This window comes from Cornus florida, unplaced genomic scaffold, assembly GCF_030987335.1.
Source record: "Cornus florida cultivar Cherokee Brave unplaced genomic scaffold, ASM3098733v1 CherokeeBrave_3.0.0_Hap2_Chr05, whole genome shotgun sequence".
NCBI lineage: Eukaryota > Viridiplantae > Streptophyta > Magnoliopsida > Cornales > Cornaceae > Cornus > Cornus florida.
The window spans coordinates 112090224-112113928 of record NW_026775575.1 but is presented as its reverse complement, the minus strand read 5'-3'; the positions used below and the strand labels follow the sequence as shown (position 1 = coordinate 112113928).

The following is a 23705-nucleotide window of genomic DNA, read 5'->3' as shown; positions in this document are numbered from 1 at the left end:
TTAGTTAATTAATTTTTATTTTATCTATTTTAAGAAACTTATTCATTCTTTTTATTACCATTAAATATCATTAAGGTAAAATAACAAACCTAGATACTTCATTAAAGAAAATAAAAATGAATTTAGCTACTCTTCTATGGATTCCAATAGTTTAGATTGTTAGTTCATAGTGGAACTCATCTCTCTTGGCTTCGATTGCATATTAGATTGGGTTAAGTGCAAAAAAAAACCCGTGATATATAGATTTTATGCAAAACTAGTCCCTACTTTTTTTAAAATGTGCATGCAAGTCCACAAAATTAAAAAAAGGTGCATAATCGGTCCCTCTAACCACTTTTTACAAAAAATAAAATTAAAAACTCCATTTTACCCTTTTATTTTCCATTTTGCCCCTCACCATTTGTGCATAAAAGGCCCTCACCAATTGTGCATTTAAGGACCCCGAAAACGGCTAGCTATCCATCTTCATGCCTCTGCCTACCCATCCGCATCATGTAACCCAATTGGATGTTCAAGGAACAAACAAATCAGTGAATGAATCACCCCTATGTTAAAAAGCATTCTCCTGAAATGAATATCATTCATGGTACAAGCAGAAAATTTCCTTATATAAGAAGTTTTTGGATCACATCCGAGCATTAACGATTCTTAAAGCCATTATTGACATTATTTATGCATGTTGCAAGCATCATGAATAATTCGAAAGTTATTTAAATAGTTTGAATGATTGTTTATGCTTTTCCCCCTTCCTTTCCCCAACATAAATAATGCTGGCTGGGCTTGTACTTTCAGAGCAGCAAATGCTTGTTATCTAATCTCAATTTGTTACCATTTGCAAGGCTAGATCTTTCATTCTTTCATAGCTAATAGGTTCCTTCTTGATGGTATCTGTTGTCCCACCTATCGTTGGAGAATGGATTAAGTCTGCTAAATACTCTAGAACTGGAATGGGGGGTACTTGTACAACTCATATATGTTTATGGGTTTGTGACATGTATGTCTTATTTTACCTTCTTTTTTTTTCCTTTTTTTTTTTCCTTCCTGATAAATATTTTACTTCAATTTTTTTAATGAGCCAGATATTTTATTGAGTAACACGGTTGCTGGAGCAGAGGGTTAAGTGCTGGCATGTCATTTAATTAAGTTTTTGGTTCTATTTTTACTGTTGGTCAAAAGATAAGGTGATGAAAGAGAGGAGAGAAGACCAAGTCAAAAATAAATAAATAAATAAATAAAGGGCGAACCCTAATTGGAACAACGGCTAAAACTTGCGAACGGCGAACCCGAACTGGAACAGCGGGCAATGGAAACAGAAAGATATGGGTTTTGATTTTTTGAACAATATGAAATAATATGCCGATATGGTTTTGAACTTTTGATTATTGCAGCAAATAGATAAACTAAAATATATGGGTTTTGAACTTCTGATTCTTGTAGTTTGCAGTTGCACGGAGAGGGGAGGGGGGGGGGGGGGGGAGGATGAAGGTAGAGGCGGAGGCTGAAATGATTTGCCCTAAAACAGATTTGCCTTAATGATATATGGTGTGCATATATATATATATATATATATATATGATAAATTTATTTATATTTAAAAATATGAAAGGGCATGTTTAGTTTTAAATTTAATTATTATATTCAGGTTTAGGTTATCCCTATTTTATACAACTTGAGATTTATATTATCCTTCTGTCAAACAAATCCCATTTTATACAAATTTGGACAAAAGGATAGTTTTACATGGCCTATATTTATAATCATTCATTTATTCAACTGAAGTGAGGGTATTATCGTCATTTTACACCACCAGGGACTATTCGCACCAAATTGATAGTTTGGGAGGGGGGGGGGGGGGGGGGGGGGTTGGTTTACTATACAGGGACTAATATACACTATATCGATAGTAGAGAAGGGTTTTTTGCACTTAACCTTATCAGATTTGATGATTTTTTTTTCCCTTTTTTGATAATTTCAATATAAATGGTAAATCTGTTTGGATATATATATATATATATATGGACTTTGGAGTCTTGGTACTCCTTGATGTACAGGGAATGGTAAATCTGTTTGGATATATGGACTTTGGAGTCTTGATACTCCTTGATTTACAGATACGAAAGTATATAGATTTATTATTTTTCTTTTTTTTCTTTTGGTTATATTTGTGAGGAGGTGGCTTTTTAATTTGTGGGAACAAATTTATATGATGGGTTTATTTTTGTAATTTCATTGGAGTTAACTTCATAAATTTTTAAAAATTTAAAATATTAAATACAGAGAAAAAAAAATCCAATAGGAGCGGATTTGCCACTGTTTTATGTAGTCTTTATTGTTTTTTTAATTAAAAAAATGTGGTGTTTATTTACTTAGAAAGATGCGGGGAGTCGAACCTCTCACACAATTTCAGAGTGTGCCTCTACAACTAACATAAATTTTAAAGATTTTAAAGACAAATTTTGATATGTAAAATAAAAGCAACGAGTTCTAAAAGTTTGCACTGGTCGATCAGCCCATAATACATGAAATTCAATCAGAGATTGCTTTACTTTTAATCTGCACATGGTTTTACTGATGTGAGGATGAGTGAGTTGTCACATTTTAATTTTTAGTCCTGTAAGATTAGGGATGATTAAATTTTTGTTTTACTTTCATGTTTTTCTTAATTCAATATTTTTTTTATGGTGTTAAAGTGAATATAATGTTTTCTTTTCTTTTTTTTTTTTGCTCACAAGAGAGATTACTGTGTGTATATCATTTATATATGAAAAAGAGAGAATTAATATTCATAAAAAAAGAAGAAGAGATAATTAATTAATTAAAAGGCAGAGGCAAGCACATAATGCATGTACTGTAAAAAAAAAAAAAAAAAAATCCTCTTTATTTGTAGAGGGTGTGCGCAAGTGGAAAAAATTCACGATGGAGAGTATCAATTGCACTGCATCACGTTAAATGGGGTCCGTTTTCGTCCTATAACATTGATTGCGATGTTTCACCAACATAAATCCAATTTTGTTGCAATTAACGACTTTTACTTGCGCCGCTTTTGACTCCCCAAATTAAAGACTTTCCAGGTACACGTAATCCCAAGCCCCCCTTTTCTTCCTTTTGATCTTTCTCGAAAGTCTCTCTTTGGGTTTGGAATATTTCAATCTATCAAATAAATCAACTTTTCTTTCTATTCCAGTTACCATTTTTTCTTTCCCGCCTTGCCCCAAACGTTTTAACCACCATCTCTCTCTGAATTGCTCTCTCTACAGTCTATATATATATATATAGCGGCCGAATTTGAGTTGCAGAGAAGATGGAGTCTCTCTTCAACACAGGCTCATCCCCCACTTTGAAGAAGATATTCACTCATCTTCTCTTTGTATCTCTGGTTTTGAACTGTTTTACTGAATTTAGATCCGTCGCTCAACTTCTACCAGATGAAGAAGGTACAAATTCAATTCCCTACCGTCTATCAGCTTAACCGATTTGTGTGCTTTCTCTGTTATTATCTTCATTAATCTCTCCGTTTTGCTTCCATAAATTAAGACCTTCACCAATGAATATATGCTCTTACTATTCTCTTCTGATCTCTGGAAATTGATGCGTTTTATTCAAAATTCCAAGTGTTTCTTTTGGTTAAATTATATATGCTGCCTTGGTTCAGTCAAGTGTGATTTTACAGTTCTGCCTACCTCTCTGCCCTTCACATTTTTAGTTAATTGATTAGCATAATTCAATGCAAAATAGCCATGGAACTGTATTGAAATTGGTGGTCATCCATCTTTTATCTCATTAGCATTAGCCACAAACTCAGAGGAGATTAGGCAGTTCAAGATTCTCATGTTTCAATTAATTAATTATTTTATTTTTCAAGTATTGCGGCATTGACTCTGTTGGATAGCGATAATTGCATCAGGTCATCAAACTACACTCTTTCGAGGTTGGTCCCACTTTCCTTGCCATGTGATTGCAAGAATCGCAACCCACGTCCTAAGCATAAGTACGAGGGCCCACACATAACATAAATCTTTTGGATATTGTATTAACATGGAGAATATGGTGCACTACTGTACTGTCCTGTCCTGTCTTTTTATTTATTTATTTATTTATTTATTATTATTATTATTTTTATTTTTATTTTTATTTTTTAGAGAATATTGTGCATCATATTGATGCTTTGGAGAATCAGACATTTATAATGTAAGAAAAATTATTTTTAAATAGCAATACTCATAATATAAATCTGCCAACCATCACAACCTTTATCCTGTTACCTACCCAATACAGACCCGTCAAAGATGGAGCAAGTGCTTGATTTCACCATTAAAATATGAAAATTGATAAAATTCCCAACCCCACATTCTATAATCAGATACTTTATCCTTAAATATTTATAGAGAATATATATATTCGACTATTCTATAATCATATAAGTTAAGTCACATGGTTGATACTGTATGTCTGATTAACAATTTAACATTCATGGCTATCACCAATAAAAAATATTGATACCAAAATATATTTGACTATTGTATAATCAGATAAGCATACTGTTATATGGTTGAGACTGGTCAAGCAATACATGTGATGTGACTGTTAATATGGCTGTTATGTATCTGGATAAAATAAAAAGAAAAAATTCATTCGCAGTTTTCTAGGAAATTTTATCACTATCAATTATTAATTTTAAGACGAAGTACAACAACCCCTTAACTTTGTAGTCTTTTTCTATAAACTCCTCCTCTAATTTTTTTTTCAAATAACTCTCTCAACTTTTAATTTTTTTAAAAAAATCTCGTCTGATTTTTTTACCAAAGAACATCCCTCAATTATTTAAGAGGAGTAAAAGAATTGATATTTAGACTAAAATACCCTTTTATATAAATCTTAATTTTATTGAATTTCAAAAATTTATATCTCACAAACCGTATATCCAAATATTATAAATAATATATATACGGAAAGCTTATAAAACAAGAATTTCATAAATATAAAATTTGTTTAACAAAACTTCATAATTAAAGATAAATAGACAATCTAAAAATCTACTGCAATAGTCTTATTTTACTTTATTTTTAAAAAATACTTGGGTTATTTGCAAGAAAATTTTCTGAATTATTCATTTTCATATGGAGCATAACATATAAAAAAAATAAACCCCAATAGAGACCGAATATTCATTTTGATTTTTTTTAAAAAAAATTGTTAGGCTATAAAAGAATGAAAATACTTTGACGCAAAATATGATATATCATGAAATCGATCTATGTTGGGCTAAATTTTTTATATATACTATGCTCTATATGTAAATGAATAATTCTAAAAAATTTCTTGCAAATATCTCGAGTATTAAAAATAAAATAAGATTGTTGGAGTAGATTGATTACCTATTTCTTTCTGGTTATGAAGTTTTGTTGTACAAATATTATATTTATAGAATCTTTATTTCATAAACTTTCCCTGCATATATTATTTGCAATTTTTAGTTTGTGAGATATGAATTTTTGAAGTTTGAGAGAATTAAGATTTAAATAAAAGGGCATTTTGATCCAAATATTAACTATTTTACCTCCCTCAGATAGTTGAGGGGGCTTCTTTGGTCAAAAATTAGACAAGGGAAATTTATTGGAAAAAATGCTACAAGTCAAGAGGTGTTCTTTGGTAAAAAAAAATAGATAAAGGGGTTTACTGGAAATGGCTACAAGTCGAGAGGGATTTTTTGTACTTTGCCCTTAATTTTATTACTATAATGATACAATTTCACAAGTTTAAAATTTGGTACTATTTTTTTGTAAGTAAAATTTCACCATCTAGCTGTGAAATTCAAAAATGATAGTGGTAAAAATCAAAGAGAACCGTAGAAAACGGAAGAAGGAATTTTGATCTTGCATATCAACCCCATCTCCATGAAGATGAGACCGACTGTATTGTATTAAATATGTGTGTAATGTGATGCCAGTTGTTTTTTTAAGGTGGTAGGCAGAGGAATAGCCATAAATTAAATTCAGGGGGACACAGTGTAAAAAAGAAAAAAATTTAATAATCACGATAATAAATATAGATTCTATAAATCAAGAGATAAAGAAAAATTACTCAAAATAATAGACCAATCAATGAGTAATTTAAGAAAGATAAATGGTTAACAAAAAATTTAAAAAAGAAAGAAAAATGAGAGAATTTTGAAAGGGAAAAAAATTGGAGTTTGATTCAAAAAGAAAATTTTGACTTTTTTTAAAAGAAATTAAACGAATTTAAAAAGTAAAAAAGAGAAGAAATACAAAATTTAAGAGATAATTTTAAAAAATAAAAATTTTAAGGGGTCATTATATGAATTTAGTATATATATTATAGTTAGGGCTGCGGCGGGTTTGGCACTCATACAAAATTTAAGAGATAATTTTAAAAAATAAAAATTTTAAGGGGTCATTATATGAATTTAGTATATATATTATAGTTAGGGCTGCGGCGGGTTTGGCACTCATCTCTGTGTAAAAATAAATCGATTAATGCTGCAGCCATGACTTGAACCTAAAACATTAAGCATAAATCCCAAGTATACTATTAATTTGACTACTACACTCTTGTGACTTAAGTATAATTATAAATATATATAATATTTTCGGTCTCGGGGTGGGCTTCGGGCTTCAACCATATCAACCCACGCCCAGTCTGAATTGAATTTGGGCTCAAAATATATAACTCAGGCCAAGCCGAAATTAGAAAAACATTGCCTAAGCCCACAAAATTTCGAGTTGGGCTTAAGCCTACAAAATTTCGGGTTGGGCTCAGGTTATTTCGGGTTGGGCCCGCCCGAATTGTAGCCCTAATTATGATAAATGGGGCTAGGCCAAGGGACACGTGCCCTCGAGGCTCCGCCCCCTGTGGTAGAGTCATCTGTTTTGTCTCTTATGTTTTGTAGAAGGATTTGGTCAAATATAAGCGACTTATTACTTTGTTTGTTTTGAATGTGCCATACTCTCCCATCTGAAACATATACATTGATCCTAGCTAATCACATTGGGATACTTAAGCAAATGTGAGTTTTGTAAAGGTTTTATTTAATTTTTTTGCTTGTGTGTCAGCACTTGATTGGTCTAGACAGCCATGGACAATAGGCACAGTGGGGGTGATTTTTTTTTTTATTTTTTTATTTGTATTATTATCTATATATTTTATTAAAATTAAAAAAATTCCCCCACTAAATTTTTGAAAATACTCCATTATATAGTCTTGCCCCTATTGATTTTTTTGGATAAAAAAGATATTATTCTCTCTCGTTAAGTAATTAGGTAATTAGGTTCTTATGAATATTATATTATTTTTTGAAAATTCCGGGAGCATGTAATAATTTATGTACTGCACAGTTTTGGTTATGTATAAATACCATGAACATTAATTACGAACATCTTAGTAAAAGGAAAAAACATCTTGGATTGAGCTTTATTATATTGGACAAAGAAAAATGATTCCCACACCTATAGATCACAATCAGCTCATGGTTTCTGTTATACTTCCATTGGTGGGAATAGCATGGTTCTTGTACAAATATAGTATCAATAATTTACTTATGGCATTCTCATTTAATACTAATAGCCTGAATTCTGTTGAGAAAATATGACATAAAAGTTGTTCGCAATTAAAAATAAAAAATTAAATAATAATAAAAAGTACAATGATTACATCATCACTTAACAGTTCTCCAAGATAGAATTAATGTTCTTAAAGAAATTGTAAGTGACAAATATTTTATTAAAATTTTGGAATTATTAATAAATTTTTTTGCTAATTTCACTTGTGTGCAACAGTTACGGCTCTTGAAACGATATCAAAAAGACTGCAGATTTACTGGAACATTAGCCAAACATTTTGCAGTGGGGGTAGTTTTACGACTGGGACTACTGATCATAATGTTACTTGCAATTGCAGCAACGCAAACAACACAGTCTGCCACGTCACAAACATGTACGGCCGTGTTTTACTGTCCTTTACTTTTCCCCTGTAATATACATACATATATGCAAGGCATGCAAATAAGGATTAAGAAAGCGATACTAATTTAAATACATGGGGTATGATATCGACTTTATCTTGTATAGACTACTACCAATACTCTTTTGGCTGCATAAATCTAATATTTTTTTTTTATCACTTTTCAACCTTTTATGTATCTCGTCCATTGGGATAAGTTGGGTCTGAGGTTGGGATCCACCACATTTAACGGTTGAGCACTATGCTTAATTTGAATCAAAAGCAGAGGAGTATTTAGATCAATCTTACATTCCAATCCCAGGAATTGATCTGTGTCGGAAATGAGAAGTTCCAATGGTTTTGGTTAATCCGGTCTGAAACTTTAATTACTCTGTTACATAAAAGAGATCTGTTTTCTAAACCAAGCAGTATGATAAACACTAACATGCTTCCATTATTAGTTTTTTCTCGGATTGTTTAGAGTGTAGTCAGACTGAAATATATTATGTTTTTGTCCCAGTGTCCTGCTATATCATAGGTCTAGGGCACGTCCTAAACCATCAACTGGATGGTGCTCTGGATTTTTTGAATCCTTAAATTAGAATGATGCCATCTGTGTTTCCTTCTTGATGCTTATGCTTGAAATTATTCTTACTCCAAAGCCAATTACACAGTGGTGCAGACCATGGCCTTTATAAGGAAGGCTTTTAGTTTGGGGTTTATTATTATTGTTTGAAAACCTAAATTAGAATATTTAAATAAATATAATAAATTCTCAAATCATTCATAGTGTGGAGTTCAAGCTAGTTGGGGTGCAAATACTGTCTTTAAACTTCATAAAATCTAAATGTTCTGCAAACTCTAATTGGCCAGAATTTGCTATTGATGATTCTAAGTTGTTGCAAATCCCTATCTGTTCCTCTTGGATCCAACTTTAGTTTGGCGTACTAGTTAGGAACAAATTTTACTTCATTGTAATAAGAAACATTCTTCATGAATGATTAGTTGCTTTTTTGGCATACTCAACTTGCAGGTAGCTAAGTTTACAGGGTCAAAAATGAATTTCTAGTTTTCTGTTTGCATTGACTTGCAAAACAGTCCTTAATCTGCAACTACAGCAGGTCATGATACATCACTGAATGCCATATGCCTGTCTCTACCATAAGTTCATATCATTGTTCCACTTTCAAGAATAAATGTACTGGTGAAACTTGACGGGCCTAACCATATTAATTTTTTTTAGGGACTACAATGATCCCTAGGTTTAACGCAGTGCTTAATTATTCTATGTTCCTTTCTCTGATTTCAGTTTTCCTTGTTTTGAATTGCAGTCTGCTGAAGCGTCAAAATTTAAAAGGAGAACTACCAGCCGAATTCACAAATCTTAGTTACCTGCAAGAAATGTACGTGACACATTTAAGTTGCTTTCAGAAATCCATCAGCATACTGATACATCAGCCATGTTGGTGTGTAATACTATTAATTTTAAAAGGATAGTCTCGGTATTTACTTATTTGTTTTAATTGTATTTTTAATTATTTAATTGATTATTTGACTAATTGCTTATGTGTTTAATTGAATTAGGTATTACTTGATTATTTGATTATGTGTCTATGTATTATTTGTATTTGTCTATGTGTTAATTGTTTAATTAGATTATGTGCTTAAATGGTGTTTTGATTAATTGTAAATTAAATGTTTTCTTTTCTTTTATTATTTTATTTTATTTTTCTTTTATGGTTATGGTTAGTAGTAATGGGCGAACTAATTGGATCCCATGGACTACTTGGATAGGAAGTTGGATGTGTATAGATTATTACCCATGGATAGTTGTGCATGTATATATATAGATATATATTATATACATATATATAAGGGAAGGTAATTTATTAATTACTTTTATGATAACTTGGGTAGTAATATTTAATCTGATATATATGTTTTATATTTAAATAATAAAAATATACATAGATTTGATACGTGTTATGTTTTGAGTTACTTTATAATATTATGGTAACTTAAGTATTATTGAATATTCCATTAATAATTAATGGGATGTGTATAATTTATTTATTTAATAAAGATATACATAAATTATATACGTAACATATTTTACTTACCCTTTTTAATATATATAAAAGGGAAAGTAGTTTATTAATTACTTTTATTGTAACTTGGGTAGTAATATTTAATCTGATGTATATGTTTTATATTTAAATAATAAAAATATACATAGATTTGATACGTGTTATGTTTTAAGTTACTCTATAATATTATGGTAACTTAAGTATTATTAGATAATTCATTAATAAATAATGGGATGTATATAATTTATTTATTTAATAAAGTTATACATAAATTATATACTTAACATATTTTACTTACCTTTTTAATATTTTAATATTTATTTTTTTTAAGTTGACTTAGATTGGAAAAAGGGTTAAGGTTATTTTATTTAGTCTATAAATATATAGTTATAGATTGTAAAAGGGGGTTAGAAATATTCACGTGATATATTCTAGAGAAAGAGAGTTAGAGAGGGAAGGATGAAAAGAAAGGAAGGAGAAGAAAAACCCTGTAGAGAGAAGATCAAGGAAGAAGAAGTTTAACTTTTGATTCGAAAGTTTAAGGCAAGTTCTTCTTTTATCTCTTCCCTTTGATTCATGTTTCTATACATGCCTAGGAAATTTCAGGATTTATTAAACATATAAAATTAAATAATTATGCATGTTTAATTGGATTAGAACATAGGTTTTATGAATTTGGTTCATATCTGTTCTTGTGTTATGAATTGATAAATACATGATTTTGTGAATTTTTACATGTTTAAATTATGTATTTTTCATATCTATGGAATGATAGAACGTAGAAACATGCCTAGGATTCCTAAACATTAAATAGGAACTATGTTTGGGTTTAAATAAATTTAAATAGACTCAATCTTAATGATGCTTACTATTTGAATGTTTTAAACAAACGAATGAATTTAATCATTTAATATATTTTAGCAATTGAGATTAAATGTGTAGGATGAATTGGATATGGAGAATACTTATTTGACGGTATAATAAAATATCATCATGTATAAGATTCAGTTTGTGTAGGACATATGATACAGGAAGCTTAAATAAATAATAAGTCATTTTTTTAAATAGCTTTTTCGAGAGAGCAATATGATTAATTATCACTTTTCTTAAAACCCATAAAAGAAAAAGGCTTGGGCACTAAGGCATTTAAAAAAAAGTAGTAGTAGGAATCCAAAGACATGAAGTCAAGAACCAAAAGATAAAAGTAACAAATAAAATAGAAAAGTGAGAGAGAGAGAATACCTACTTTCTTTTGTTTCACGGATCCAAAGAATTGTGAAATCAATCCTACAACTTTTGACTTAAAAAGAAATCCAGATTGATCTCATTCAAATTATTAAACTCTTGTTTTTAATTACATTACCAAACCCACCAACTTTCTTCAATAGTTAATGGATTCAGACTAGTTTTAGAGAGAGAGAGAGAGTGAGGAGAAAGAGAGGGGCAGAGAGATCCAATGTTGTACAAGGAACAAACTAATCCACTAAAAATCTCCTTAGAGATAAAGCTGAGTCCATTGAGCTCAACCAGTACACAGCTACACTTGTTTACTCTACACTTGACCACAGAGAAACATTGATTGTCCTTCTTCGATTATAGTAAGTAAATTAAAAAAAGAAAAAAGAAAAAAAAAAAAACTAAGAAGACTTTAAAATGAGACCACTTGTTTCTACAAGAGTGAGAGTGTGGTTGTGCTCTCCTTCGTAGGTCACAATCAGCATGGCTGGATCATTCAACACATTTAATATGTTTTAGCAATTGAGATTAAATGTGTAGGATGAATTGAATATGGAGAATACTTATTTGACGGTATAATAAAATATCATCATGTATAAGATTCAGTTTGTGTAGGACCTATGATATGGAAACTTAAATAAATAATAAGTCATTCCTATTTTGTGATAACTTGATATCATATTATTATAGTTATTTCTATATTGTTTGATGTATTTCTTTAATCGTTACATTACATTAATTGTTGGATTGTGTGGTTTAATGCACCGGTATGGGACGGTGGCATTCTAGGGACGGATTAACTTATCAGTTAAGTCCTACCCATTTTATATAAGGGAATGGATTAACTAAAATGTTAAGTCCTACTTATATTCAAGTCAGGTCAGCTGAACAAGTTGAATGACTTATGGAGGATTAATTTATCATATAAGGGAATGAATTAACTAAAATGTTAAGTCCTACTTATATTTAAGTCAGGTTAGCTGAACAAGTTGAATGACTTATGGAGGATTAATTTATACTGGATAGGATGCTTACTAAATTATATATATATATACAAGTATGATGCCATGATATGAGCTTGAGTCTCAGGATCAGTGGTTAGGGTATATCGCCAGGGATGTGTAGCTAGATATAGTGTAGTTGTGTACCCTGGTAGTTCTAGGTACTCATGCCCACTATAAGTGCGCTTTGCATGTTGCCTACTATTCAGGTTGAGACAACCCTATAGTCTAGTAAGGTTCCTTTAATGTGTATATATATATATACGGACTACTAGTTACTGTTGGATTGATTATGATGTATACGTGTATCGGATCTCTGCTTGGACTGTAGTAGAGTAGAACTTGTTTGTGGGCCTGACCCACCATTATTTTTCAGGTGTTCGTCAGGGGTAGAGGTTGTTCGTGCTGAGCGGGGATCAGTCTACTTCATTCTTCCGATGCTACATAGGAGTTCCTTTATGATTCAGTTTCCTGACTTAGACAGTTATTGCTGTCATTTGTTTAGTTTGGATTTTCTAGGGGTCCAAGGATCAGTTGTATCAGAAGAGTTTATTAATTAATGGAAATATATTCTGAGATTTATTATTATATTATCATTTTAGTTTCTTGTCAGTATTTTATTTATTCTTCTTTATTCTTTTGTACTCTGTGTTCGTTTATTACCGATTTTGTTTTTTATATTCTCGGGTATTCGGGCGTGGGCCTGGCCAACCTGCATTCGGAAATCCGGGGGTGTCACATGGTGTATTAGGTTTATTCATAAATTACTTAAAATAGATTTTCTACACTATGAAGACTATAAGCACTATTTTTATTTATTTATTTATTATTATTTTTGGGATGTCCCTAGGAATTTTAAGTTGGTATCTATTCTTCAATATTACCTGAGATAAGTCTATTATGTTGTCCTTAATTGCAGGCAAGCCTGTTTGGTTTCCTTAGTAGTCTGCAATTAAGGAGATCTGGGAACATTTTTTGGTGATTATTGTGTTGTGGTATGATCAAGTTCTATATAACGCACAACATGTTGCTCCAACTTTGATGACACAGTCAAGCATGCCTACTTTTATAAAGTTAAGCCCTATTGTAAATTTATTTGATGACGATTTGAGGTCAAATACCACACTATGTAGTGGAGGAATCTCTTTCTACAAATTTTATAATAGAATGCAATCTTAACTAAACTTTGTGCCATATTTTCTACAACTATAATCCCTCCGACATATGGTATGTCCCATATAGAAGATTGGTGCTTTATTATTATCCGGTGACCGTCTGAAACTGATAGAAACTAAGTGAGGCTTCTTTTATCAACACAGTGATCTCACTGGCAACTACATAAATGGATCGATTCCTACATCTTTTTCTCGACTCCGTGATCTGACCATTCTGTAAGTTTCTTTTTATATTGTTTCAAATCTTTGAGGGCCATTTTCTTGTTAGATATTTATTTATGGAGTAGTTGGACTGGTTGGCTAAACTTTAATAATTGGTATGCTACAGGTCCCTTGGGGTAAATCGAATCAGTGGTTCGATTCCTAATGAAATTGGTGACATTTCTACCCTTGTGGAGCTGTAAGTGATGGGACTACAGTTCGATGTCTGTTGGAGTAATAGATAAAGCTTTATCTTGAATTAATTCTAGCTTTGTTATATAGGGTCTTGGAAAATAATCAGCTTGGAGGACCTCTTCCTCCTAACCTTGGAAATTTGAGCCGCTTGAGTAGACTGTAAGACACTAGTCAGTGGAGAAATAAACATTCTTGCCAATATTGGACTGATTTTTCTCATGCGGTTTCAAATGCATAACAAACGCTTTTCTGCAGCCGTCTTTCTGCTAACAATTTTAACGGAACACTACCAGTTGAATTCAGCAAGCTAAAGAACTTAACGGAATTGTAAGTGTTAATTGTTTTGGCATTTATGATCTTGAGTTTCAGAAATTTTATTACTTTTTACTCCTGCAGTACTATAGATGGGAGTAAACTATCTGGGAAGATACCTGATTGGATTGGGAACTGGACGAACATTAGCAGACTGTGAGTATGATACTTCTTTTCATTGATCAGCCAATCCTTTCCCCCACCTGGAGAAAATAACGAAATTTCTTCTTAAATTTTATTGCTAATTGTTCATATCTCAAATAAATAAATGTTCAACTCAATCTGTTGCAGGGATATGCAAGGAACATTCGGGGAGGGACCCTTACCATCTACCATATCCAACCTGAAAAACTTAAAAGAATTGTGAGCAAAAATCTAGCCATCTAAAAGCTATTGAATGCTTTACAGTTAAAACGAAGTAATTTGATCCGTTGCATTTGATTTTCAGGAGAATATCTGATCTGAATGGATCAAACTCGAGTTTCCCTGATCTACAGGATATGAAAGGCTTGAAGTACCTGTGAGTTGAATATGAATATATTTCATGGAGAACATCCAAGATGTTACCAAATTTTATGGTTCTGTCAGCTGACCATGTTTTTATGTTTTTGTGGCACAGGATACTGAGAAATTGCTCAATAAATGGTTCAATTCCTGATTACATTGATAATCATTTTATTGAACTCAGAATTTTGTGAGTTTATTCTAATGTACTCTCACAGAGAAGCATGGTTTCTCTATTTTTCTGATCTGCTGCTGATTTGATATCTTTACATATAGAATTTCCAAATTTAAGATCATGCTCTGAAACCGGGTGATCCAAAGTGACTTCACTCAAGGACGGAGCCAATAATTTGTTTTGGGGGCACAGTGAACTTTATATTGTGTTTTTTTTTCCCAACTAACAGTGCAACAAAGACAACACACTGAAAATAGAACGATAGTAACGGTGCAAAAATTAAAATTAATTGCTTTTTTTTTTTCGGTTGTATTATCTATTTTGAAACAAAAACGTGTTTGGTAACTAATTTGTTGCACAGTGTTTCATAAAAAATTTGTTTAAATTATTTTAAAGAAGAGTATTTACATCATATTGGTTTTTTTTTTTTTTTTCTTAAAAAATTCTATTTTCATTTGTTTAGCTACAATAGCAAAACAATTGAAAATGACTGTTTTGCTTTCAGAGGTGAGTCTTTTAACCAAACAAACCCTAAGTGTATAAAATTTCAGTAATAAACTTAAAGAATAAGAGAATAAAAAAATAAAAGTAAAAAGAGAAAAGAATGTTAGTGTACATACATCATATATGAGTGCAAGAGGAAGAAAATTTTAAAGAAAAAAGAACAACAAAGAAGAAGAAAAAGAAAATAAAGGGAAAATAAAATATGAGAGAACTTTGAAGGAAAAAAAATTAGGATTGACTGAAGAAAGGGAATGTAAATATTTTTTAAAGAGAGTGAAAAAAATTTGAAAGAAAAAGAAGAAGAGTACGAACTTTGAAGGAAAAGAGAGAAAGTATTAGAGAAATTTTTATAAAAGGATAATTTTAGGGGGGGCATTAACTAGTATTTTAAAAATTATACACATACGTAAAAAATATTAGTGAGGCCACCATGTACCCATGGTGATTCTGTCCTTGACTTCACTTGACTTATTCCTTTCTACTGTGATCAATGTGATTATGGATAAGTAATGATAATGGAAAAGAATCCATAAAATGAGTTGATACTTTGTATCTGTCACTGCGCTTTCCTTTCTATCCGTTTAATTGTTCTGATTTTCATCTTTGGACAATTTGATGAATTGGAGTCATGGCTTAGGAACTAGCTGCACACCTGATCTTCCAATTTTTTCAAAATGAGTCTCTCAACCTCTAAACAATCTCCAAAGACATCAACCAATAGAAATCTACAAATTGAAAAAAAAAAAAAAAAAAAAAAAAAATCATTGTAAGTGAAGTTTTTTTACATTGCATTGATTTTTTTATTGTCATGAACCTACATCATTAGTTTGTCATTAATGGTACATTGGGCTATCAATTGCTATCTTGCTGATTAATTTTCTTTTCACGAGGTTTGAATATTTACTGAATAAAATACCAAAGAAGGTTTCATTTGAGTAGAAGGAAATCCTCATTTTAATGTTAATGTCCAAACTGATGGTAATTTAGTAGTATATTCTCTTTGTGGATTCTCATTATTTCATCTAAAAAAGCAGTGTCCTTAGTATAGAATTTATCAGTTGAAGAAGATATTGAGTGCATTTTGGACATCCATGAAATTGAATTTATTCTCTTGTGGTCTATGTACAATTCACTTGATTTCATAATAGCATTTGATATGATTCCCTTTATAGTGCGATAGCAATCACACAGTTTTTTCTTTTACAAAAGAAGTCAGTCTATTTTGATTACTTACCATCTTTTGATGACTATAGATTATGAGAGTAAAGTGGAGTTACTCTATCATATTTGGATTAGATCACATTTTAGTCATCTTGTATGTTTTTATCGACAATTTTATCTCATTTTAGTCATATGAACTTTTCACTTGCAGAGATTTGAGCTTCAATAGGTTGACAGGTGGAATTCCAAAGACATTTGAAAATTTGGATTTTGATTACATGTAAGTAATTATTTTTTAGAATAAGTCCCATGTACAATCTTCTATGCTCTATTTCCTAAGAGGGATAAAAAAATGAATGGAAGAGAGAAGAGGAGGAATCTCCCCCACTTTTTGTTTCGTTGAATGAAAAGAATAGTAGAAAAGATTAATGAGGTGACATATTTTTTTATTTGGTTGGAAGGAAGATAATGAGAGATTTTATATATTTTTTTTACCAGTATATCCTCAATATATAAATTAATATAAAGTAAATATGCATTCCAAATTACCAACAAGGTCAAGGGTTCAAGTCGCAGTGGATGCATGTATGTGTGAGAACCAACTAGGAAAAAAAAAAAATTATGCATTCCAAATTATGGTAAATCTGTTTACTATTATGGTTTTAAGCAAAATTTGAGTATTTAGTAAGCTGACTTTTGTGTTTGTACCTTAATGATTTTTGTTTTAATCATGATAATGTATATGGATGTAGGTTTTTGAACAACAACTCGCTAAATGGGACAATACCGTACTGGTTACTCCTTAGAAGAAATGACTGGATGTTAGTATATCACTAACCTTTATTTGACTTTTAAATGTCATGTATACGCATGTCATGTTTTTCTGATTTGTGAAATTTTATGAGGTTGAGCTTGATCTCTAAGCTAGTGAGATCTAGATCTGGGTTCATGTATCGGGTATGAGAATTATCCACGCATATGATTGACGATGTGTAAAATTATGGATATTTGAGTCGTTCTTCTACACTTCGTGCAAAAATAAAGAAAAACCTACAAGGACTAAACTAAAAATTGTATAGAATAAGCATGGTTGAACCACACATTCAATATTAGAACTCTGAACTCAATTTCAAAACAAAAAATTTAAGGGAAGAAGAAAAAACTTTAAAAACAATTTTGAATTTTTTGAATAATAAAATTAAATAAAAATAAGATTAAACAATTTTTGATCAAATAATGGAAAAAGTCGGATGAGAATCCACCACGGATTCATATAAATAAAATTTCTATTTTTCTTATATAATTTTTCCTCCTGGATGAAGGAAAATTACAGTTGGTTATATATGAGAGAATATGTTTTTAATCTATCTTTGGTAAATAGTAGTAGTGACTACATGTTAGTATATCACCAACATTTATTTGACTTTTAAAATTTCATGTCTACGTATGTCATGTTTTTCTGATTTGTCAAATTTGAAGAGGTTGAGCTTGATCTCTAAGCTAATGAGATCTAAATTTGGGTTGATGTATTGGGTACGAGAATATATCCACACATAGGATGTGTCAATTTTTAAAATAGGAAGACACAGACATTTCTAATATTCATATTAGTTAATATTTATATTTATTTTTAGAATAAAATGAAGTCTCTGTGTAACATAATGTCTAATATAGACATTTCACTAATTTTGAAGCAGTAATATAATAAAATTTAATTATTGAATGTGTTTTTAGGGGCATGTTCAACCTCCCATATGCATGTCCCATTATTATGTGTCTGACATGACACGGTCTTTAAAACAAGAAGAATTATATTCAATTTCACGCATGTCATGCCAATTCTGTTGCAGCGATGTGTCTTACAACAACTTCACAGATGGATCAGATACATCTGAAGTCAGTTGCAGCGGGTCATCAAACCTGTAAGCTTCTTTTCATTATTACTTCTATAATTCATTCTTCCATATAATTTACAAATCACCCCTTTCCATATCGGTGAACAGGAATTTAGCTTCCAGCATGTCCTCATCTGTGGATAGCAACTCGTAAGTTCTTTACCTAGAAAGAGTGGCATTTAGTTTGCATATCTAAGTAATATGGGTTAGCTAACCTAAAAGTCTTACAGAAGTATTCCTTGGTGCTTGAAGAAGGACCTTCCTTGCGACAATGCCCAGCGTAAGTTTAAGACCTGCCAGGTCTGTTACTATGATCTGGTGATAATAATTAGCTCTTATCTACCTATAGATATATTATATTATACTTGCCAAAAAGAAAAAACAAAAATATCTTATGTTACAATTTTGATTGCATATATAGACTATTCCCTGTTTATCAATTGTGGAGGAAGCAATCCAACAAAATTTGAGGGGAAGGAATATGAAAGAGACTCAGAGAGAGACGGTCAATCACAATTTTATGTTTCTGAAGGAAAATGGGCTTTTAGCAGCACAGGGGTTTTCATGGACAAGATTAGCAAAGCCAGTTACATAGCAAATAATTTATTCTCTTACAAGCTTGATGAGATATACGAAACAGCACGCCTTGCCCCTACTTCACTTAAGTACTATGGCCTTTGCTTGCGTAAAGGCAGTTATAAAGTGCGTCTCCACTTTGCTGAAATAATGTTTTCGGATGACCAGAAGGTCCAGAATTATACTAGCCTCGGGAAACGGATTTTTGATGTATCAATCCAAGTGAGTAAGATTCATTTTTATTAATGCAAGTTGAAAAGATTCTTGTGTTGATCAGCACAAACAGTGTTACTCTTGTGCAGTTCGTGACTTTGTTAATTTTTTTACCATTTCATATAAACATCAATTGCTTTCTGGACACTCTCTTTTCTTTGCTACTTTATTTTTTTATTTTTTTTTTGGTCTCTAAAATAGAAGTTTTTTAACTTTTGTCTAGCTTGTGTTAATTTCACGTCTTCTGCAGGGGAATCTAATTTGGAAGGATTTTAACATTATGAAGGAAGCTAAAGGTCCTGGCAAGAACTTCACAATGGTACACGATGTTAATGTTAGTGGCAGCACTCTGGAGATCCACTTATACTGGTCTGGGAAAGGGACTAATGCAATTCCTGACAAAGGTGTATATGGACCTCTTATCTCTGCTATTTCAGTGACACCAAGTAAGTGTATCTTTCATTCTGGGTGCGCCTCTTTTTTTCTACTAGCTTGTTACGAGAGTATCTTTCTTTTTCTTGTAGACTTTGATGTTGATACGGGACTTTCTGTTGGATCTATTGTTGGTATCGTGGCTGCTTCATGCGTAGTCTTTGGGTTGATTTTGTTATTACTTCGAATGAAAGGTTACTTAGGAGGGAGAGACCTTGAAAATGAAGGTGAGATCTAAAAGCACGCAAAATTCTTGGTATGATGTTTTTTCTCACTATGTGATTGCAAATGCAAGTTGAGTTACTACTTGGAAAAGGTGCTTGATGTTTGAACTTTATCTGGATAAGGCATTGGTAAAATGTCCTGGTAAATGCTTTTTCTTGTACCATATATAAGTTAGAACCCGTATTGAAGATTAGCTTTATAGAATTTCTGAAACACCAGTACTCCCTTTGGGTGTTTTGACTTTTGACAGAAATTTAATATGGATTGGAATGCTTAAACTACTCAAGAATCTCTGTAATGATCGTGCAAATCTTTTATGAGAGTTATAACAAACTTTAGGGTATGGCTTGTAAATTGATTAAAACTGTGAATGAAGATAATTTGTTGTTTAAGGATAAGATAGATGCTGCGATGAGTAAGAACCTTATTCAGGGTAAACATTAGCCCAATTTGTATTTGCACGTGTAACTATGTAAATTGTTATGAACAACATAATCGTATGTATGTGAATTTTTCTTCATGGAAAGGTATCCGCTGATGATCATATAGGATAAGAATTTGAGGCTCTAAGATATCATGGTTTATGAAGTACTGCAACCTTATGGTTGGACGGAAAGTTGGAAAGAAAGATGAACTGTTATTTTTTAACTGTATTTTGCATTACAATCATTTTCTAATTTATCATTCTTATCATTCTTGGGGCAATTTCTATTTTGGGTCTTTGTTACAGAACTTCGAGGGCTAGATCTGCAAACAGGTTATTTCACTTTAAGGCAGATCAAAGCTGCTACCAGTAACTTTGACCCTGCAAACAAAATTGGTGAAGGAGGATTTGGACCAGTTTACAAGGTTATTGCCAACACAACTTATCAAATTTCCATATATAACTGTCTCACAACATTGAGGTGATGTGTCAATTTAATTCCATGCCTAGAGGCGGAAATGGGAAGTCCAAGAATTTTTTTCATATGACCGCCATATATCTTGTTTGTTATATTTAATCATTTGAAATGCTTTTTACTTGATTTTAGGGTTTATTGTCAGATGGTTTAGTAATCGCTGTTAAGCAGCTTTCCTCCAAATCTAAGCAAGGAAATCGTGAGTTTGTCAATGAGATAGGCATGATATCTGCCCTACAACACCCAAACCTTGTGAGGCTTTATGGCTGTTGCATTGAAGGAAACCAGTTGTTGCTAATATATGAATACTTGGAGAACAATAGTCTTGCCCGTGCACTTTTTGGTAAGTACTTCCCTATCATCTTTGACACCATTTTATATACGTCATAAGAGTGACTATTATGATCTCTCTCTCTCTCTCTCTCTCTTTCTCATTTCTAGGTCGCGAGGAACACCGGCTAAACCTTGATTGGCCAACAAGAAAGAAGATATGCTTAGGAATAGCAAGGGGCTTAGCTTATCTTCATGAGGAATCAAGGTTGAAAATCGTTCATAGAGACATTAAGGGTACCAATGTTCTGCTTGATAAGGATTTAAATGCTAAGATATCTGATTTTGGTTTGGCCAAGCTTGATGAAGAAGAGAACACCCATATCAGCACAAGAATTGCTGGAACAATGTGAGTTTTTCTCTCACACTTTTCCTGTAACGACTCGAAAAGATACTAAAATAATAATAAAATCTATAAAAATTTCGGCATGATTTCCGCAGAAAACGTCCCTCAACAACCTGTAGAAATACAAAAATAAATGCAATGGCCTCACTGGGCCTTAAATCTAACTTATCCTGTCCCAACTCACAATTCAAATATTATACTGCATTCCCAAAATAGTTACATACGTACAAAAGTCCCGTTCCTTCATCTCATCCAAACATGGAACCCATTTAAGTTACATCAAATTACAGTCCATAAAATGTAGCTAGAATTAAAAGTCCATAACTTACAACATTATACTAATTAAACTAAAGTGTCACAAGGTAGTTAATATTACATTTACAAAATATTAGAGTCTAATACAAAAGAAAACAAAATAGAATGGGTCTTCAAGCTCATCTAAACCTGTGGTGGACCGTCGTCCGCCACCTCTTTTTCATATCCTGAAAAAAATGTTAAAAATAAAGGGGTGAGCATAAGCTCAGTAGGAAGTGTCTAAGACACACTTCTTATGTCCCCGTGAATCCATACAATGAATAGATAAAAAGTGAACGGGATCATGCCATCGGAAAACACCCAATCTCAACCACAATAACAAGTATATAACAAATATCAACCAATCACAAATTTACCACCATGTCATGAAGTGCAATGTTATTCAAATGTCACTCCCCATTTCCGAAACAATTCCGTTTCAACAACCAAACCGTTAATGTAGTCCGACCCAAGGCACCTCCATGGCGTCACGAAAGGAAGGTTGGTTAACTATCCACGACCACAAGGCACCTCCAAGGCGTCGCACCCGGCCTAGTTAACTCAACTACATTCCCTTCTAGACTACACCAACATCACGGACCACTAGGCGCCTCCTAGGCGTCCGGTTTTCACAACACTTTTAGAAAATATTTTCCCCAAAACAATTTTTATTTGTTCTAACAATTATTTTTCCCACTTTCTCTTTCCCAATGGATACATGAATACTTCATGCTTCAAATCATTAATTTAACTATATATTTTCACACTTTTCCATTTATATTATCATCACAATTTAATGAAAATTTCTAAACATTCATTTCCTTTATTTATTTATAACCATAGCATCCATTTTTCTTCAAGACAATAAATAAATAAATAATCATGGAAACATACAACACATTAAACACTAGGCATGCTCATTTATATGAACTCAAATAACACAAGGAGCACAATTATCATTATAATTACAAAGAACTACAACAATAACAAGCTAAGTAATTAAAATTTAGCATGCTTAGAATCAAATTTAAGGGGAAAAATTCACCAAAGGCCAAGAAATTGTAGATTAGAACACCCCTATCTCAAATTGATGAAAACCCCCAATTTGAGCCCAAGAACCCTAGAATTTTGAACTCCTTGGAGTGCACCAAATGATGATTGGTTCCTATCAAATTGATGGCCTCGACGAGCTCAACAATTTTGCTTCACAAAGTGAGATGCAAAAAGAAAAAAAAAAACAAAGTGAGATGCCGAAAGGGGAAAGGATGCAGCAAAGAGAGAGAAAGGAAACAGTTGACTCATAAAATGGCCTTATGTCCCTTTTTGATGTTTTTAATAGTGGTGGGGCCCACTTGTTTTATTTCTTTTTCTTTTAACCTTAATTATATATATATACATATACATATATATAAGTATAACTATTACATTCTCCCTAACTTTAAAAGATTTCGTCCCCGAAATCAAGTCATACCTAAGAAAGAAAACAACTCTGGATACTTGGAGCGAACCTCCTGTTCAAGCTCCCAAGTAGCCTCCTCAACTCCATGATGCCTCCAAAGAACCTTTACCAATTGTGATACCCCCGAATTTCCGAATGCGGGTTGGCCAGGCCCACGCCCGAATACCCGAGGATATCAAAACAAATTGATAATAAACGAACACAAAGTACAAAAGAATAAAAAAGAATAAATAAAATGCTGACAAGAAACTAAAATGATAATCTAAGAATAAACCTCATAATATATTTTCATTAATTAATAAACTCTTCTGATACAACTGATCCTCCAAAATACAACTCGGGAATCTATATTGTGTAGACCCCTAGAAAATCCAAACTAAACAAATGACAGTAATCTAAAACAGGAAACTGAATCATAAAGGAACTCCTATGTAGCATCGGAAGAATGAAGTAGACTGATCCCCGCTTAGCACAAACAACCTCTACTCGTGACGAACACATGAAAAATAATGGTGGGTCAGGCCCACAA

General features: G+C 32.0%; 1 protein-coding gene across 2 annotated transcripts in view; it reads left to right on the top strand.

The window, feature by feature from the left end:
* Nucleotides 1-3125: 3125 nt before the first annotated feature.
* Nucleotides 3126-23705, top strand: part of LOC132308636 (probable LRR receptor-like serine/threonine-protein kinase At1g53440) — a 38664-nt gene continuing 18084 nt past the window's right edge. Inside the window, exons 1-22 of one of the 2 annotated variants that reach the window (XM_059806776.1) lie at nt 3126-3434; nt 7794-7950; nt 9288-9359; nt 13600-13671; nt 13784-13855; nt 13939-14010; nt 14107-14178; nt 14248-14319; nt 14455-14526; nt 14612-14683; nt 14783-14857; nt 16719-16787; nt 17260-17328; nt 18358-18429; nt 18511-18552; nt 18633-18682; nt 18824-19200; nt 19442-19637; nt 19716-19850; nt 20579-20697; nt 20880-21090; nt 21189-21426. In XM_059806776.1, the coding sequence (XP_059662759.1) occupies nt 3302-3434; nt 7794-7950; nt 9288-9359; nt 13600-13671; nt 13784-13855; nt 13939-14010; nt 14107-14178; nt 14248-14319; nt 14455-14526; nt 14612-14683; nt 14783-14857; nt 16719-16787; nt 17260-17328; nt 18358-18429; nt 18511-18552; nt 18633-18682; nt 18824-19200; nt 19442-19637; nt 19716-19850; nt 20579-20697; nt 20880-21090; nt 21189-21426 (2519 nt within the window). In that variant the 5' untranslated portion in view covers nt 3126-3301. The remainder of the gene's footprint in view (nt 3435-7793; nt 7951-9287; nt 9360-13599; nt 13672-13783; nt 13856-13938; nt 14011-14106; nt 14179-14247; nt 14320-14454; nt 14527-14611; nt 14684-14782; nt 14858-16718; nt 16788-17259; nt 17329-18357; nt 18430-18510; nt 18553-18632; nt 18683-18823; nt 19201-19441; nt 19638-19715; nt 19851-20578; nt 20698-20879; nt 21091-21188; nt 21427-23705) is intronic. The other variant, XM_059806777.1, reaches the window with a different exon arrangement.